Source organism: Nanorana parkeri, unplaced genomic scaffold (genome assembly GCF_000935625.1).
Source record: "Nanorana parkeri isolate BGI_ZX_2015 unplaced genomic scaffold, ASM93562v1 scaffold347, whole genome shotgun sequence".
Classification (NCBI taxonomy): Eukaryota; Metazoa; Chordata; class Amphibia; order Anura; family Dicroglossidae; genus Nanorana; species Nanorana parkeri.
The window spans coordinates 342,862-360,987 of NW_017306615.1; the positions used below are offsets into that span (position 1 = coordinate 342,862).

At 47.7% G+C, this 18,126-nt stretch overlaps 2 protein-coding genes across 4 annotated transcripts in view; both read right to left on the minus strand.

Moving 5' to 3' along the window:
* ROGDI (rogdi homolog) overlaps nucleotides 1-1,614 on the minus strand; it is a 27,973-nt gene extending 26,359 nt beyond the window's left edge. Inside the window, exon 1 of the mRNA XM_018558603.1 lies at nucleotides 1,502-1,614. Coding sequence (XP_018414105.1) covers nucleotides 1,502-1,555 — 54 coding nt within the window. The 5' untranslated portion in view covers nucleotides 1,556-1,614. The remainder of the gene's footprint in view (nucleotides 1-1,501) is intronic.
* Nucleotides 1,615-10,401: 8,787 nt separating this feature from the next.
* The window catches only part of GLYR1 (glyoxylate reductase 1 homolog), a 29,091-nt gene continuing 21,366 nt past the window's right edge, over nucleotides 10,402-18,126 (minus strand). Inside the window, exons 10-15 of one of the 3 annotated variants that reach the window (XM_018558602.1) lie at nucleotides 17,744-17,854; nucleotides 16,157-16,258; nucleotides 14,879-15,041; nucleotides 13,378-13,557; nucleotides 13,059-13,183; nucleotides 10,402-11,122 (exon numbers count right to left, since the gene is read on the minus strand). In XM_018558602.1, coding sequence (XP_018414104.1) covers nucleotides 11,048-11,122; nucleotides 13,059-13,183; nucleotides 13,378-13,557; nucleotides 14,879-15,041; nucleotides 16,157-16,258; nucleotides 17,744-17,854 — 756 coding nt within the window. In that variant the 3' untranslated portion in view covers nucleotides 10,402-11,047. The remainder of the gene's footprint in view (nucleotides 11,123-13,058; nucleotides 13,184-13,377; nucleotides 13,558-14,878; nucleotides 15,042-16,156; nucleotides 16,259-17,743; nucleotides 17,855-18,126) is intronic. The other 2 variants (XM_018558600.1, XM_018558601.1) reach the window with 2 other exon arrangements.

Below are 18,126 nucleotides of genomic sequence, written 5' to 3' on the forward strand. Positions count from 1 at the left end.
TTTCAGTTGGGATTGTAATATATCCCCCCCCACCACACTTCCAGGTGGGATTGTAATATATCCCCCCACTTCCAAGTGCTATTATAACCAGATTATGTTACAAAGTCAATGAAGCAAAACCATGTCTGCTGGCCAGAGTATTGGAGAGAAAAGACCGAATGTTTGGCCATATTCCAGGGAATTGTGATGAAGAGGAGCCATGCAAGATTGTGGGAGAGCAAGGTAAAGCAAGGGAGAGGAACATGGTGGATGGAGGACACCCAAAAAATGGCAGGTTATTGCTCTGTTTCTGGCAAATGACTAGGGATAAATTCAGGTTCAGACCAAACCTGGAAGGGGCTCCTCCCGAAGATGGACAGAAGCTCCTTCCAAGCCACCCAATCAACCACAGGCCGGGAATTCCTCGCCCACAACTGGAAACCAACAAAAGGGGCGGGATGCAGTGATGTCACTGACCTTATTGGGCTACATGACTATATTTGGTAAAGGACAATGTGACCATATAAAGTAAATGCGGTCAACACAAGCATCCCGCCTCTGTTACACGCAGCTTTGGGGTGGGGAATGCCCACCCAGCAGCTGAGTGGATGGAAGTGCCAATGGAGCTTTGGAGAAGCTCGGGTTTGGTCAGAACCTGAGCTTATCCCTATACAAGATGAGGCCCAAAGGAAATCCATGGTGGAAGGAGGTTTGACGTTCACCAAAGACCACGAGTAGTCATGGAAACGGTAAGAGACGCTGGTATTGAGCTCCATGCACCAGTCACTAATCGGACACTTATGATTGCGGTAAAAGTGCGACCGACCTTCCGATACTCTGCAGGCCGGGTCAGCTGGAGGGTTCAGGGGAGACCAAAACCAGGTGGTGGGTACGGTTATGGGTCCAGGTCAGGTACAGATCTACAGAAACCCACCAAAGCAAGTCTTCACCAAACTTCACTGCCGGGAATCGCCATCCTGGTATTGAACACTGATGTCAGTGTTACAATCGGTCGAATTGATTGGTCACATGATCATATCGGTACATGAGGCTACCAATGAACTCTTAATTGATTAACACGAATAGTGAATTCTCGTATTACTCCGATCACATTTGACGTCAGAAAAGTAAACAAGGATTGAATGTGATGGTTTCAGAATTGATCGCTTCGCCCGCGCAAAACACGGTCAGAATTTTCCATCCCCGTAATCCAATCGCATCACAATCATCTTATGTATTGATCAGATCAATAGGTGTATGGCCAACATCATAGGACATACAGCAGGGTATCCCCCCAGTACATACAAGGTAACCCCCTCTATCATCATAATTCATAATGCATACAACAGAGTACCCCCCTCATCCTCCCAGTACATACAAGGTAACCCATCATCATCACAGGACATACAAGGTAAGCCCCCATCATCACAGGACATACAACAGGGTAATTCCCTATCATCACAGGACATACAACAGGGTACCCCCCCCGATCACATGACCCCCTCCCAGGTCGGTGACTCACCAGTACTCCCCTCTCCGCACTGCTGGCCGCCGCCGCAGCAGCTGCTGTCGCCATCCTGAGCTAACCAGATCCCAGCCAGACGATGCAGACACTATGCAACCGGCCGCAGCCCCGCCCCGCTCCTCCCATTGGACAGATTAAGGCCTACCCCCCGGCATGATTGGCCCCTTCTCCTTGTCATTTCTCGCTCGTGGCTGGTAGACGGGAGAGCTCCGCTGGCGGTGATTGGGCTAGTGTTCGGCTGAGCTCCGTGGCCACACCCATCCAGCCATAGAGCGCTGTGATTGGTCGGCTGGAAATCCTTCACAATCCCCAGTGATACAATGGATGTTAGCCGCATTCCCGAGCCAGGTGGGAGCCGTGCGCGGCCGATCGGTGTACTACAAGAGCCTGCATGACCCCGAGCTAAAAGTAATGGGCTCGGCTGTGGAAATGGGATGGGAAGGAGCATGACTATATATAGTGCAGCTTAGCCGTCCTTGAATGAAGTGGCTGCATTCGTTTTCTTTTGTCCAGCTAAGAACATATTAGCAAGTGCAGAACATACCTGCTGATCCTGCCAGAAACGCTGTGACCTCGTTAACTACTAATCCCCCGACCCCCATTTAGTGTAGATGAAAAGTGAAGGATGTTTGTAGTCCAGCCTGGGTGACAACCACTGCTGCCTCCATAGATACAGTGAGGGAAGGTTGTCACCCTAGGACAGGAAGTGTGTCACTGGCAGGGATGCCAGGTGAAAATAAAAGAAAAGAGCCTGAAAAAAGAAAACACATTCAGCCATCTATAGACCAGTGATCTGCAATATATGACATTTCTGATGACACATTACAGAGAAACCATCACCTTTATATAAAGTTAATCTGATGTCACCTTAAACAATGTTCTTGTAAAAGAATTTTAAACAGCCCAACAAACTTCTAGGTCCACCCTCTGCGCATAGTACTTCCAGCCTCTGCACTCCGTGCATCCGTCCTCTGTGCTCTCACTCTCCGCCCACCGTGCATCTGCACCTCTGCACTCTAACCCTCTGTGCACCGTCCTTCCTACCTCTGCGCACCCTGCTTCCACCCTCTACGCGCCATCCTTCCACAGTCTGCGCTCTTGCCCTCTGCGCGCCATCCTTCCGCCCTCTGCGCGCCATCCTTCCGCCCTTTGCACTCTCGCCCTCTGCGCTCCATCCTTCCGCCCTCTGCGTGCCATCCTTCCGCACTCTGCGCTCTCGCCCTCTGCGCGCCATCCTTCCGCCCTCTGCGCTCTCGCCCTCTGCGCGCCATCCTTCCGCCCTCTGCGCTCTCGCCCTCTGCGCGCCATCCTTCCGCCCTCTGCGCGCCATCCTTCCGCCCTCTGCGTCCCATCCTTCCGCACTCTGCGCTCTCGCCCTCTGCGCTCCATCCTTCCGCCCTCTGCGCGCCATCCTTCCGCCCTCTCGCCCTCTGCGCGCCATCCTTCCGCCCTCTGCACTCTCGCCCTCTGCACGCCATCCTTCCGCCCTCTGCGCTCTCGCCCTCTGCGCGCCATCCTTCCGCCCTCTGCGCGCCATCCTTCCGCCCTCTGCGCGCCATCCTTCCACCCTCTCACTCTACGCGCCATCCTTCCACGCTCTCGCACTCTACGTGCCATCCTTCCACCCTCTGCACTCTACGCGCCATCCTTCCACCCTCTGCACTCTACGCGCCATCCTTCCACTCTCTCGCCCCCTGCGCGCCATCCTTCCACCCTCTCGCCCTCCACACACCGTGCTTCTACCCTTTGCGCTTTCATCCTCTGTACTCTGTTTCTGCACTCTAACCCTCTGTGCACCATCCTTCCTACCTCTGCACTCTCTACGCACCATCCTTCCACCCTCTGCACTCTCGCCCTCCACACACCGTGCTTCCACCCTTTGCGCTTTCATCCTCTGCTCCCTGTGCATCCACCTGCTGGCGGTAATGCCACAACACGGGCAATGATGTAGGGGCCATATAATCAAACGAAAGGACCGTACAATCAGCACAGGGTGTTTCTGAAGAAGACACTTGGAGGAACGGTGACACGTCTTCCCACTTCCAGAACAAGTCCAGCTGGATGTGACTACCGGAGCCGAGTGTGATAATTACAATGTTGGGATAAAGCCCCAGTTCACTCATGAGAAGGTCAGCCATTGTTCTTCATCCTCAGGAAGTCATCTGGCCACGGGAGCCCCTTGTGGGACTGGACCCTAAACTTTCTCTTGTTTTAGTTTTGGACCAGGGGAAGGCAACTCCGACCCCCCGGCTGTTGTGGAGCTACAAGTCCCAGGAGGCATTGCAAGACTGACCATTACAGGCATGACTACCAGAGGCAGATGCATTATGGGATTTGTAGTTATAGCACAGCTGGAGGGCCAGAGATACCCACCCCTGGGTTAGAACCTGGATTTATAGGACCCGTCTACAATCCTCGCGGGCCGCATCCGGCACTCTACGGAAGTAAACACCACATCAGCTAATTACCAAGGCTTTTTATTGTTTGCCAGTAGCATTGCTAATTGCACAAAACTCGCTTATTACCCACGCACGCCCTCCCCCCACCCCCAATATACCACACTATTTTCCAATGACAAAACTTTGAATTATAAAACATAAAAGCCCCACCCCTTTCACAATGCTCCCAACCCCCTCCTTCCAAAAACAATGAAAATAATTCAAACCTATGTAACCGGGAAGTCTGATCAGCTGGAAAGCAGAGAAATCAGAGGGCGTGTCTTGAGTAGGCAACAAGTAATAACCAATAGGGAGACTGGGGGGGAGGAGCTCCATAGTGTAGCATGTGACACCTATACCGCTATTCACAGCTAAAGCAGGAGGAAAAGGAGGTTGGGGGTTATGGTTGAGCCAAAAGCAACAAAAAAAAAAAAATCTGATCACCCGCAAGGCTTACATGAGCCCGTTCTGCGAAACGATGGCCATCTCAGCGCATTCCGCTTCAACGCAGTCAACTGCCAATGATCACATACCACTGATGGTGGGTTCTGGGGACCCACGTAGTTGAAAGTGTAGCGGGCGACTCAGCAAGGCTTATTATGGGTGTCCCGTCTTGTCCACATACGTCAACTGGCACTGGTGGCAAAGCACCACCAAACCTAATCCATAGGCTTCAGGCCTAAAATAAAACACCGGGCCAATAAAAAGTACACAGTTGTACAGCATGCTAAGCTGCATGATACATTGGCGGGCCGCCACTCGAAAGGGGGGACTTGTATCCGGCGCAAAGTAATGCCATTAAGTTAAACCTTACTTTTTTTTAACATGCAATTGCAAAAACGCATTCCACGCATCTTCTGCTCCCTTGCATGGTGGGATTATCATGTCTAGATCACTCGAATTATGTCATACATATCCCCACGGCAACGGGGCACCATGCTCCTGCACTGTCCCATCTCCATTGAAAGTAGCTAGGTGCAGAGCTCAGCGAGGATTTGAAGGCATCAGAAGAAGACCAAAAAGAGCAATCGATGCATAAATAATGAGAGAGGGGAATCGAAGAAAGGAAGTAGGTCCTGTTGATCAATGCAACAAATGACAGACTATTGCACCCTGCTTATGTGAAAATAAAACCAACTTGCTTGTTCTGGCACAATCACAGAACCCTGCACCAAGGTCCTCTCTCTGACCTGTTTTACCCCTAGTGGAGCTTAGTCTTATAGTTTTAAGACTAAGCTCCACTAGTAGGTAAAACACAGAGAGAGGACTAGGTGCAGTGTCCTGAGATTGTGCTGGAACAATAACATTGGTTTTATTTCCTCACACACCACTAGTGGAGCTTAGTCTTTTAGTTTTAAGACCAAGCTCAACTGGAGAGAGGACCAGGTGGAGTGTCCTGAGATTGTGCTGGAACAATAAAGTTTTCTTTCCATGGAAATGTTGTGTGAGGGACAAAAAAAAAACTTTTTTGTTCTGGCACAATTTCAGGACACTCCACCCAGATCTTCTTGCTGACGTATTTCACCCCCTAGTGGAGTTTAGTCTTAAAGTTCTAACTCTAAGCTCCACTAGGGGGAAAAACACATCAGAGGAGAGGACCCGTTTGAAGTTTTCCAAGATTGTGCTGGAACAATGAGGTTGGTTTTATTTCCTTGGACGCGGTGTGCGAGGAGATTGTGCCAGAACAAGTCAGTTTCACACACCACTTACATGGAAAGAAAACCGACTTTATTGTTCCAGCACAATCTCAGGACACTCCACCCAGGTCCTCTGGCTGACCTAATTTGCTCCTCGTAGAGCTTAGCCTTATAGTTCTAAGTCTAATCTCCACACAGGGGGTAAAACACATCAGAGGAGAGGACCGAGTGGGAGTGTCCTGAGATTGTGCTGGAACGATAAAGTTGGTTTTATTTCTATGGAAGCAGTGTGCGAGGAGATTGTGCCAGAACAAGTCGGTTTCATTTCCTCACACACCAACTTCCATGGAAAGAAAAACAACTTTATTGTTCCAGCACAATCTGAGGCAACTCCATCTAGGCCCTCTCTGACGTGTTTCACCCTCTAGTGGAGCTTAGTCTTATAGTTCTAAGTCTAAGCTCCACTAGGGGGGTGAAACACATTAGAGAGAGTACCTGAATGGAGCGTCCTGAGATTTTGCTGGAACAATTCCAGGACACTCCATCCAGGTTCTCTCGGACGTGTTTCACCTCCTGGTGTGACTTAGTCTTATAGTTATAATTCTAAGCTCCACTGGGGGAGGGGGTGAAACACATGAGAGGACCATGTGGAGTATCCAGAGTTTAATAAAACTATTTTTATTTCCACAGAAGCGGAACACGACATCATGAGATATGCGGGAGGCTGTTTGGGAGCGGTGGATCCCAGATACGTGAGCACTAACAGCTGGATGGTATCAGCGGCAGGCCTGGGAGCCTTATCACAACCAATGTGAGTGCTAACCTGCACATTGTGTACACAGCAACCCTTACATTTCTAAGTTGACAGAAAAAGAGAAGGAAGAAGCGAGTTGCTATAAGCAACAGACCCTCAGAAAATCCTTTCCTTGCTTTGGCCCATCAGGTTTATATTATTTATATTATATATCTCATCACTTACATTAAACAAACAAAAAGCATAATTCACGAACCTTGGCTGTGGAAACCCCTTTAAGCAATATTTACTTATAAAAAAAATCAGCAGGAGAGGGTGCTTCATGCTACACTGCAGCATAGCGCACACACACACGACTTATCGTAATGAAATAAACAACAAGGCTGTAACCCGACGTCAGCAACATAAAAGCTTACGGCAATCCCAACATACGCCTTTAAATAAATACTCGTGTGGCAGAAGTGAAACTGGTTCAAAAGTAAAGGTCCAGCAATGGCCGAGCCTGGATTCATCTCAGCGCAGGCTTCCTTTCCTGTGACCATCTGCTTTTATCCATGCGGTGGACCAGGTCAGGGTCACTTAAAAGCGCAACTGGCCTTTCAAACAAAATACGATACGCAGAGGGTGCAGAGAAAGGCGCGGTTTTTTTTAAATGATCACAATACAAAATAACTTTCCTCTGGCATCCTCATCGTTCCCCCATTTATTAACAAAGTCAATGTTTTAGGGCCCATTAATATTAAATGTATGTTAAAGGTGCGTCGCCCTAAAGCACCCCATTCATTCTGGCAGCCAAAAACAGACATGCGCCGTTTTTTCGGCAGTGAACTACAAAGCTGCGTTGTGGTGCGGGTGCGCTGTGCTAGTGCACAATGAATGGCGCCACAGTGCAACCGGATACATGCTCTGTCAGAATTGTGAACGGGCCCTTGTGTTCTCCAGCAACAGGTAAAACATCTATGCCCAAGCAGCAGGGGACTGCTAATCCGCAAGGGAAAGCAGCAGTCCCTCTGCTGTTGTCTGATACACCCCATGGGGGGGGGTCTGTCTTAGACCAGTGCTTGGAGATTGCTGCTCTCATACATTAAGCAGGGGTCTTGCTCTGTAGCTTGCTGCCGGGAGATTGCTGCTGTCATACATTAAGCAGGGATCTTGCTCTGTAGCTTGCTGCCGGGAGATTGCTGCTGTCATACATTAAGCAGGGGTCTTGCTCTGTAGCTTGCTGCCAAGGGACAGACTTTGCAAAGGGAGCTAGAGCACAATTCACAGCCAAAAAATTAAAAAAAGATCTAAAAAGCGGCCTCCTTTGCACCCTCAATCTTTAAAGGGCCAGTTGGGCTTTAACTTGCCACCCGCCCCCCCCAGCAACACATACTCATCCTCCCTTTACACCCCGCTGAGTGAACTAGAATACCTGGCCCTTCTGGTTATAGAGGAACATGCGACTCCCTGCCTGGTGATTGGCCCAGCGCCTTCACATGGGGACAGGGAAGAGTCCTCAGCCATGTGCAAGGTCAGACGAGTTGGCTTGACGCTTACACAGGCCTTTGGGTCCACCGGCTGAACCGAACAGTAGGGGAGGGAAAGGAAAGGTAAGTACGTACTGCTGGGGGGGAACTTAGGTCACCATGTTCCTCTACCTTGCATGAACAAAGCACCCGGGTCACTTTAAGCAAGGCAGGAAAAGGTTGGACAGAGCCAGACATGCGTTCACATAAGCCAATGGAGGTAAAAATGATAAAATGACAGGATTCGGATCATTCTGTAGCTTGCTGGATCATCATTTTAGAGCAATTCAGTCATTTGTTTTGCAGCTTGTATCTAAGCCAAAAATATACGGTAATGTTTTGAGATGACGCACTTGGCCACAAGGGCTGAAATGAAGAAAAAAAAAAGAAAAATGGACACGGAGACATACCGCATCCGATACTGCATCGTGCACAGCCGATTCCGAAAAAAAAACCGTAACCCCCGTGAAAAACTAAACGCACGGGCCTGGTCGTCCTTAGCTTATCGCAAAACAAAACCAAAAAGAAATGCACCCAACAGAATCCACATTCTTCCATTAAAAGAAATAAAAGCCCCGAAAACTAAAAGCGCACAATAAAAATCTAATAAAAAATTAAATAAATAAAACCTATATATTTTTTTAAAATGTTTAATTCAGCGAAGAGGAAAATAATTTTCAAATTTTTTTTTTTCTCTTTTTTTAAATTATTTTTTTTTTTAAAGAGAAGAGATCTTTAGCTGCCATTAACACTGAAAATGACTTCAGGCTCCCGGAGGTCAGGTTAGCACGGATCGGGGGTGGGGGGGGAAAAAAAAAAGAAAAAACGCGGCAAGTGCGACATCTTAAAACCAAGCAGAGGTGGACATTATAAGATGCTATCCTGATATATTCTCAGAAAGATTAGACTGTGGATAACGTGTTAATTTATGGCTTACAGGAGGATCTTCTGATAAAAAAACAAACTGATTTATTATTGTAAGCAGGCAAGGGAAGTGTGCGAATTATCAATGGCCACGCAGGCTCCTGAGCTGCCAGAAAGATGCCCTGCCTCCTGGAGCGAACATCACGTGTCCTGGAGTGCAGTTTGGCTGCTTGATCGTTAACAAAATGGCAGCCCCCAGCAGTGACCCTACAGGCATATGGGTCTAAAGGAGAACTATGAGGTGAGTGAAAATCAACCATCCTCATAGTTGGAGCCGACGTGTGACAATGAAACTCACACGTCGGCTCTATAGATCATGAAGTGAACGAACGCATAACGTCGCTCGCTCACTTCTCGATCATTTCCCTGCAGAGAGCCGTGACTGACCTGCAGGGATTCCCCCTCCTCCCCTCCAGCGCTGACTGGAGGAACGGACAGGGGAGGGCACAGCTGGCTCTACCTCTAGATAGGCAGAGCCAGCTGTCACTCACGCAGCTGGGCGGATCTTGACAGTATTATCGGGATCCGTCCTGGCTGTGGTGCTCTCAGTAGAAAGTGGGTAATAGCCCTCTATATACTAAGCTTTGGGTCACGGGAGGACGCTATGGGGAACCTTAAAGTGACATTAAACCCTCAGATTTTTTAACATAAAACAATACTGTAATGTGCACCTTACTGTAATCCATGATTGTTTCCCTTCTCTTTGCTGCTCTTCCTTTTAAATCCTCATGTCTTCTCATGCTGGGCAGAACTTCTGTTTTGCAGCAGACTGCCTTGTCTCAGGAATGGATACACGGTGTCTGTGTGTAGGTTTGCAACCTGAGCCAGCACTACAGGAAGAGGTCCTGAGCTGCAAAGGGAAGTTCTCCCCCAGCATGAGAAGAGAGACAGATTTAAAAGGAAGAGCAGCAAAGAGAAGGGACACAACCATGGATTACAGTAAGGCACACATTACACTATTGGTTTATGTTAACAAATCTGAGGGTTTAATGTCACTTTAAGAGAACTATGGAGAAAAACACTTACCCTATAGTTCTTTTTTAAGCTGCAAGCCTACTAAAAAATAAACGTACAGCAGACCCATGTGAGGTTATTTCATCATTTTCTGCCTCTTCCATGGGCAGGTCATCTCCAAGGTTGGCCCTGACTAAGCTATAAGGCGTTACCTACCCCTGCCCCAATCTTTAGAATGTATTTGCATAACCAATACACTCTGGAGGGTCAGCCAGTAAGACACCAGCTCTTCAATGCATGCTTTTTCCTTAGGCACATTAAGGGCCAGTTCACGCGTTCTGGTGGTAAGAACGTGCGCTGTAATAACGCATGACAGCATTACCTTTTTTTTTTTATAATTTACTTCTATGCATGACAGTTGTGTGTTGCATTGGATAAAAAGGCAGACATTTAGCATTTTTTATGAAAGGAAGGCCAACGCACTGGTATGGTGTGAACAGGACACATAGAGAACAGTTGTCTTCTATGTGACCTTGTAATAAGCCTGCGTTGACCTAGCTGACCAATGCAGCTCAGCGCACCTGGCGAGAATAAGACCTTAATGTGAGGGGAGGTCTTCTAGATGAAGAACCATCTGTGCACAAGTTTTCACTTGTCTGATTACAATAAGTCATATCAGGTAAAGAACCTCTTCACTGAACTTCACAATGCAAGCAAGCAATTCTGTAACTATTATGGAATGGCTGGTTCAATCTTCTAGGTGAAGACCGTTGACCAGACAAAAGGCCCAACCATTAAACCCCTTACAGCGATGGAGGTGATGGAGATGCACAGGGTAGGGAAAGAAAATAAAAACAACAAAAAAAAATATTCTTGTGCACTGTACAACTAAGCAAAGAATCTTCAGAGAAAGTAGTCATCTGCAGGACATGCCTTCTTGCTGGTGTCTACAAGTCAACGTCCATTTGTCCTTCAGCAGTAAAGCGGGGGAACGCCAAAGGCTGGCAAAGCGACTGAGGTTTAGGTCAACGGGGGAGTTCTGCGCGTCACAGGGGTCCTCGTCGCTCTCCGAAAGCTCTCTTATGAATTGTCTCCTTTAGTGCAAGGCTGGGAAGGACCCAGCGCCCGCCCCTCCACCGGCAGTGCGGCCTGGAAAGGAGCAGACGTGTTGACGATTCACAAGAACGGGGACTGGGGTGCCGGTGGTGGGAAGGGAGAGAGAGAGAGCAAAGGACAATGTCTGGGGAAAGAGTCGGAGACAGAGATGGTTGTGTTAAAAACAAGGTATCGAAATAATAATTAAATCCTGGACAATGAAACGGTTGAGACTAGTGGATGTAGGCCCTGTACACGGCGGACATGTCGTTGTCAGATTGGTCCAATGCTTTTGCTCGTTTGTAGACCTGAAAGAGGACGGACAGAGAGGAAAAATGAGCAAAATGCTTCGTTAAATGGACAGCTATGATTTTGTACAGTGCAAAGCAGAAGCATAGGCCAAAACCAAACACTAACCCTTTCCCCACACACACTTTTTCCAACCAATGCACTTTTGTAATGATCTAAATCTTCACTCTTGAATCATGACAGTGCACTGCTTCACCTCATATCACTTTTATTTACTGTATTTTCCCATAGGAGTGGGAGTGCCCTGCCTGCAGCCCATCGGCACTTGTTGCGGGGCACCAGCAGTCTGTACTGGGAGTATTAGCTTGTAAAAGGAGTAATATCAGTGATTTTTACTAGCCGCATGTAACAGGTCCCCAAATTCTCCCTATCTTCTAAAGCACTGGTTCCCAACCTGTATAACCACAGGACCCACATTTGGCCTCGGTCATTAAAGGAGAACTATGGGGTCAGGGCTTTTCCCCATAGTTCTCCTTAGGGTAACGGGAGGACACAAACTAGCGTCCTGCCGTCACCCTAAGCGCAGTATACCGCGAGCTACAGCGACAATTATGTCTGGATCCGCCCAGCTGCGTGAGTGACAGCTGGCTCGGCCTATCTAGAGGCAGAGCCAGCTGTACCCGCCCCCTCCCCCAGTCAGCGCTGGCGGATCGGGGAATCCAGCCCCTCCCCTGTCACGGCAGAGAGCCGTGACAGGATCGAGAGGTGAGCGAACGCCGGTATATGTTCGCTCACCTCCCGATCTACTGAGAGTGTCACAGGTTGGCAAGCACTCACCTCATATTTCTCCTTTAAGTCATGACCCAAGTCACACACACACTGAAACGCACAGCATTGCATTACCGCATATTCCGGTGCAAGCGATCAAAATGTGGACGGGAGGTGCGTTTGGGGTGCTTTCAAAGGAATGGCAAATCAATGCACCTCCTGCAGCAGAACGAACAGTAGGTACCATTCTGTGGTACTTTGCGATTAAAACGCTGACAGACGCACACAACCACAGACTTTCTCTCACACGAATACACACTCCCCAAAAAATGTTAGGGATTCAGTGTGGGCTGCTGTGCTGAGACGGAGTTTCAGCCATACATGCATTGCTTGTACAACTCCCTTGCACTCCCTGTAGAGGTGCCGGGAGCCAGAATGTGACGTCACTCCAGTCACGTAAGGGAGCTGTAAGCAATGCATGTATGGATGGAGCTTCCTCGTGGCCATAGCCCTAAACCCACCTCAAGCTGACACTCAGCGCCAGGCAGCATATTTTGAATGGCTACTCGGCGCCAGAACTGACGGTGCTGCGCTTTGGGGGAGGCTGAGGAGCCTCTCACCTAATGCAGTGCAAGGCATGCACTAGGTGAGAGGCTCCTCAGCCTCCTCTAATTATATGAAATACATTTTAAGGTTTTGTCAATTGGCAGTTTCACTCTATTTTCAGCAGTCCAGACAAAGTGACAATTATCAGCCCTCAGCTCAGTCAGGAGACAGGCAAGCCTACTTGGGGGTCTTACAGCCTGACATCGAGCAGACATATCTGCTCTGACAGGGAGAGAATATAGGAACCAACAGCACAAACATCAATCCCTGAGAGGTTGCACTGTTTGTACAACACCTATGAGGAGATTTAGATTCTTACAAAAGCCAATACCTGAATGGTTTTATTAAGCCCAGCCCCCCTGCGATAAATAAACCCCAGCTACACAATAATCTCTATAAAACGAGTCTGCCTCATTGACAAATTCATTACCAACATTTGAAATGGGGTCAGAGAGTGAGTGAGACTTAGGCCCAAAGTCAATTAGAAGCCTCTATAGCAAGGTGAGAGTATTCTCAGATTGGGGGCTTTTCCTGGGAAAAGAGGTAAAGAAAACGCACTTTGTGGGGCCCCTTGTAGTCAGAATGGAAGAACTGCAATACAATGATAATGAAACAAGTTACCTCATTGGCTGCAGCGGCCATAGGAGTTGGGTGGTTCACAGAGTCTCCGAGGGCGATGGCTAGCCTCAGGTCTTTCTGGATGTATTTCAGATAAAAGTCTGGCTTGAAATTCCCCTGTAGGATATCTGGGTGGGCAGAGGGGGAACGGAGAGATTAGAGATACTGGAACCAACTGTACGGATGTGCTGATTATACGATCCCTCAGAAATGCAGGTAAAAAATGGCGCCGTGCCATGACAACAAACACTCCTGAAGGATACAAACAATACAGCAAAAACACACCCAGGGCAAAGGTCAAAACCATACACAAAGTCCTTACTTTGGCACTTTTGGTCCACGAAAATATTGGCAAGCTGCCCCTGATTCAGGATGTCCAGCAGAGTCTGTTGAGATTGACCGGTCACCTGGGCCAATGTCATTCCTTCCGCTATCGTTGCCATAAAACTGCCCTGGATCATGTTCAGAATCAGCATCATTCTGGCTGCGTTTCCCACTTCCCCTACAAGAGACACAACAATGGGTATGTGGAATCCTTGAAGTAGCATGTTCTATTAAAAGATTTTGAACTCTTGTATGGTCTTGTTTGGCGCTCTCATTGGACTTCATTATCTCTTTGTACTGGTGACAACTGTAACATTTTGGATATTCCGTGCCAATATATCTTGCAGCACTCCGTATTGGATCTCCCAAGGGTATCGGGTGCTCATAATGACTGCGGATGACGCCACTCACCGTGAAACTTGAATAAAGATGTCACCAGCGCAAATCCATTTTATTGATAGATGTCATTCAAATGACAAGCGCTTTCGGGGTCACGCAGGGTCCCCTTCATCAGGCTGATGAGAGATGACAACATATGATGGAACCACAACCTTTATATAAACATACACTAGTGAAGACAACCATATACCGCTCCCACACCCTCGGACATCATTAATGGTGGGGAATATGACGTCATTGTGATGTCAGAGGGTGTGGGAGCGGTATATGGTTGTCTTCACTAGTATATGTTTATATAAAGGTTGTGGTTCCATCATATATTGTCATCTCGGAGTCTGATGAAGGGGATCCTGTGTGGCGCCGAAAGTGCTTGTCATTTGAAGGACATCTATCAATAAAAAGGTTTAAAAGGAGAACTATGAGGTGAATGATTTCCTCTCATCCTCATAGTTCTAGCCGACGTGCGACAATGAAACGGTCACACGTCAGCTCAATAGATCGGGAAGTGAGTCAACACATACCGTCGCTCGCTCATTTTTCAATCATCTCCCTGCAGAGAGCAGTGACTGTCACTCACGGCTCCCTGCAGGGATTCCCCCCTCCCCTGTCCGCCAGCGCTGACTGGTGGAACGTTCGGGGGAGGGCACAGCTGGCTTTGCCTCTAGATAGGCAGAGCCAGCTGTCACTCACGCAGCTGGGCGGATCGCAACAGTAATGTCAGGATCCGTCCTGGCTGCGGCGGTCTCAGTATACCCCGAGCTGTAGCTCGCTATATACTGAGCTTTGGATCACAGGAGGACGTTGGTATAATGTCCTCCCCTGACCCCTAAGAGAACTATGGAGAAAAACACTTACCCCATAGTTCTCTTTTAAGCTGGATATACACTTTATCAAATCTTTCTAGGTATCCATGATGATGAGGTCTCTGTATTGGAATCCCCAGGCCTACACATCTCCTGTGGCCATTAGTGGGCTTTCCATTAGTGAATGCACCACTCCCCTCCCCACCAAGAAATCTCTGCCAGACTCCATCAAAAGCTGAAGTACCACATTTCGTTAGTTCAACCATTTAACATGTAAATTGCAACCTTTGACTTTACCGAGAAAGAATGAGGTCTTGCCCATGGCTTGGAAACAGCTGCTGCAGTCTTCATATACACCTTGATCACCCGCTGCTAAGATCATCAACATCCCATCATTGGACAACTGCTGGTTACCAGACACTGGAGCCTCTAGGAAACGGCCACCTCGAGATACGATAACCTGAATGAGGAAGAACAGAGGAAGGTAACAGTGTGTACGATTAATACTACACGTTGGACAAGACGTAACAAAAGCCAACAGAGAAGATGACAGTCAGACACCAAGAAATGATCTAATGCTGCCTGGAGGGCACACAAAGGCTACACTGAGCCTCAAAGGGGACCTCCAGCGAAAATCTTATTCTACATTTTGGGAAGTTAGAATATCTGTCTGGTTTTGATTGCAAAACAGCAAAAAAAAAAAAAGGGCGTCCCTAGCACACTTTTATGCTAGCCAGCAAAATAACTAATCTGTTTCAACTATTCAGATTAAAGAGAGATGTCTTAGTTACATACATTTGCAAGTACAAGTAGAAGCCACACTGCCAAGTCAAGGCACCTGATAAATGCAGTCTCTAAAGCTGGCCATACACCTATAGATTATCTGCAGAGTTTCTATGGTCAGATGGAAAAAGTGCAACAGATTCCTCCATCTACTCTACACTATTTTTTTGGAGGAATCTCCCACTGGGCAGAGCTTCAGTATCTTGCTAGTCGGCCCCGCTAGCTGTCAAATACCTGAACAATGCCTGCATCCAATCTCATTGTTCAGGTGTTTTGAGAGCCGGTAGGGCAGACTAGCAAGATACTGAAGCTTGGCCCAGTGGGAGATTCCTCCATACACACAGTTTAGCTTAGATGGAGGAATCTGTTTAGATTAGACCCAACTGTCAATAGGAACACACTCTGCAGTAAAAACCCGAAAAGGCCCATATGACGGGCTCTCTGTTCTCATTGAAACTAGCAATAAAGTGACACTAATCTCAGGAGTTTTTAACTACTAACAAAAATGTATCTTATTTGTGTATCACTCGGCTGTAAATCCTCAAATCATCTCTGAATTGGTGCTGACACTGTCCTTCCTTCTGGAGGGGGGCTACTTTTGTTCCCCATGGTCCCTGTGTGTGTTGTACAGTAGTCACCGCTCCAAGCTCACTCCCTGGATGGACTACAATCTCAATACAAAATAGAGGATAAAAATGTGACAGAAGTCAGAACACCTTCCTAGTTTATCCAAAAGGATTAAACTGACACCAAATAAAAAGAAGATCAGCTCAGCGATGCTACAAATGATACCTGTGCAAGTTCGACGACTGTTTCTGCATCCACAGTGGACATATCAACGTAACATTTTCCTGGACGGATGCCTTGCAGCACCCCGCTGGGTCCTAACACCAACTAAAGAAGAGAAACAAAAAACATTAAGGTCATGTTATATTGATTAAAGAAAAAAGCAACTCTTACTTGAACCCTGGTTCACTTGTCATACGGCTTCTACTATTATCAGGCTTATACAGTGACGGAAGGAGAAATGTGGAAGACCCAATAACCCACAGCAATTTGTTCTTCATTCGTCTGTCTGCTCCCTACAAAAGCATTTAAATCTGAAGTTTAATCTGCTTATATTTTGCCTCACCTGGCTGCTCATTTCATCAGCAACATGCTGAATAATGTGTAATAAAACGTCAATTTAGACCTAGTGATGTGCTTTTCTATGCAATGCAGGCCCATCATGGCTGGTGAGAGGGGCCAGGAGGGTGCTGTAGATGGCTTCCTGAGAACATCATGGCACCATGCCTCAGTGCGCCCAGATATAAGCAGGAGCTATGCAAATATCAAAATACTATGATTGGTGGATGTCAGTCTGGAGCAGTGGGAGTACCTAAACTAAGCCTCTTATGATTGAAAGATCTGTAATTCAATGACTGAAATGTGTGGGCCACGGATGGTAAGGCTACCGGGGAAAGACCTAGATGATGCTGGACTTCCTTCAGCCAGAAAATGAGGTGGGTTCTATCTGACTTGCTGCAGCTTGTAATGCACATTGTGAGACATTCACAGTGTGCAGAGAAATCAGAGTAAGCCATTTCAGGAGAGGAGCCGCTACAACTGTGCAAGACTGGAGGGAAAGATGGAGGTCAGCCTTAAAGAATAGTATTTAACTGTCCTAAATACACCTCTCCAGTCCTGTTTGCACTCCCCCACCATCACTAGTCTTTAATGTGCAATTATAACCATTCCCCTCTCCCTGCTGCATTATTTTTAGGGATGTACCGATACCGGTTTTTCAGCATCGAGTACGAGTACCGATTTTTATATTTCGGTACTGCCAGCAGCATGGAGCCGGCTTCCCGGGCAATCAAGAAGCCAGGCAGCTTGTCATTACACGTTGCCCAGCTTTTGGATTGCCCAGGAAGCCAGCTCCATGCTATTTGGTCAGCTGCATGTTTATTGGCCAATCAGCATCGAGCCAGTTGGGGCATTACCCGCGGCCCAGCTCCCCGATTGGCCGGAAAGCCGGGTCCATGCTGTTTGGCCGGCTGGATGCTGATTGGCTGGTAAGCAGCCTTTCCGGCCAATCAGCATGGAGCTAGCCAAACCGCATGGAGCCATTCAGAAACCCAGGCCGCGAGTCATTACCCGAGGCTCAACTTCCTGATTGGCTGCTCCATGTTCCCTCACGGCACTGCCGGTCAGAGAAATTCTCCCTCTGACTGGAAGTTCCGGTATCGGGATACGTATCGGAGCATTTGGGCGGGTACGAGTACTCGCCCAAATACTAGGTATCAGTGCATCCCTAATTATTTTATTCACTTATTATGCAAAATGTGCGTACATCCCAAGTCAGTGGGTAAGTCGACAAACTCAACTTCCAAAACTTACATCTTTTGCTGCTTTAGGATCTGCCACACATGAAAACGTAATGTCGCATGTGGAGACCACTTCTGCCGGAGTTCTGCCTAATTGTGCCCCCTCTTGGACAAACAAGTCACACTGCAAGAAGAGAAAATAATGAGACAAAGCAAAGCAAGCTTCAACATCTGCATCTACACGGACATTTAACGTATTGCTGTTCTGAGCTGTGTGCATACACTTGGGTTTTGGTACCTGTGCTCTGCCCACGCAGCATGAAACATTTCTTATTTCCTCCACTGATCTGTTCAGCCCCCGGGAACTGAGAAAATACATAAATGCAGCATAAATACACTGCGTGCAACGTTTTGGGGTCTCAAAGGATCCCCTTCATAAGTATGAACTTGTGAAGT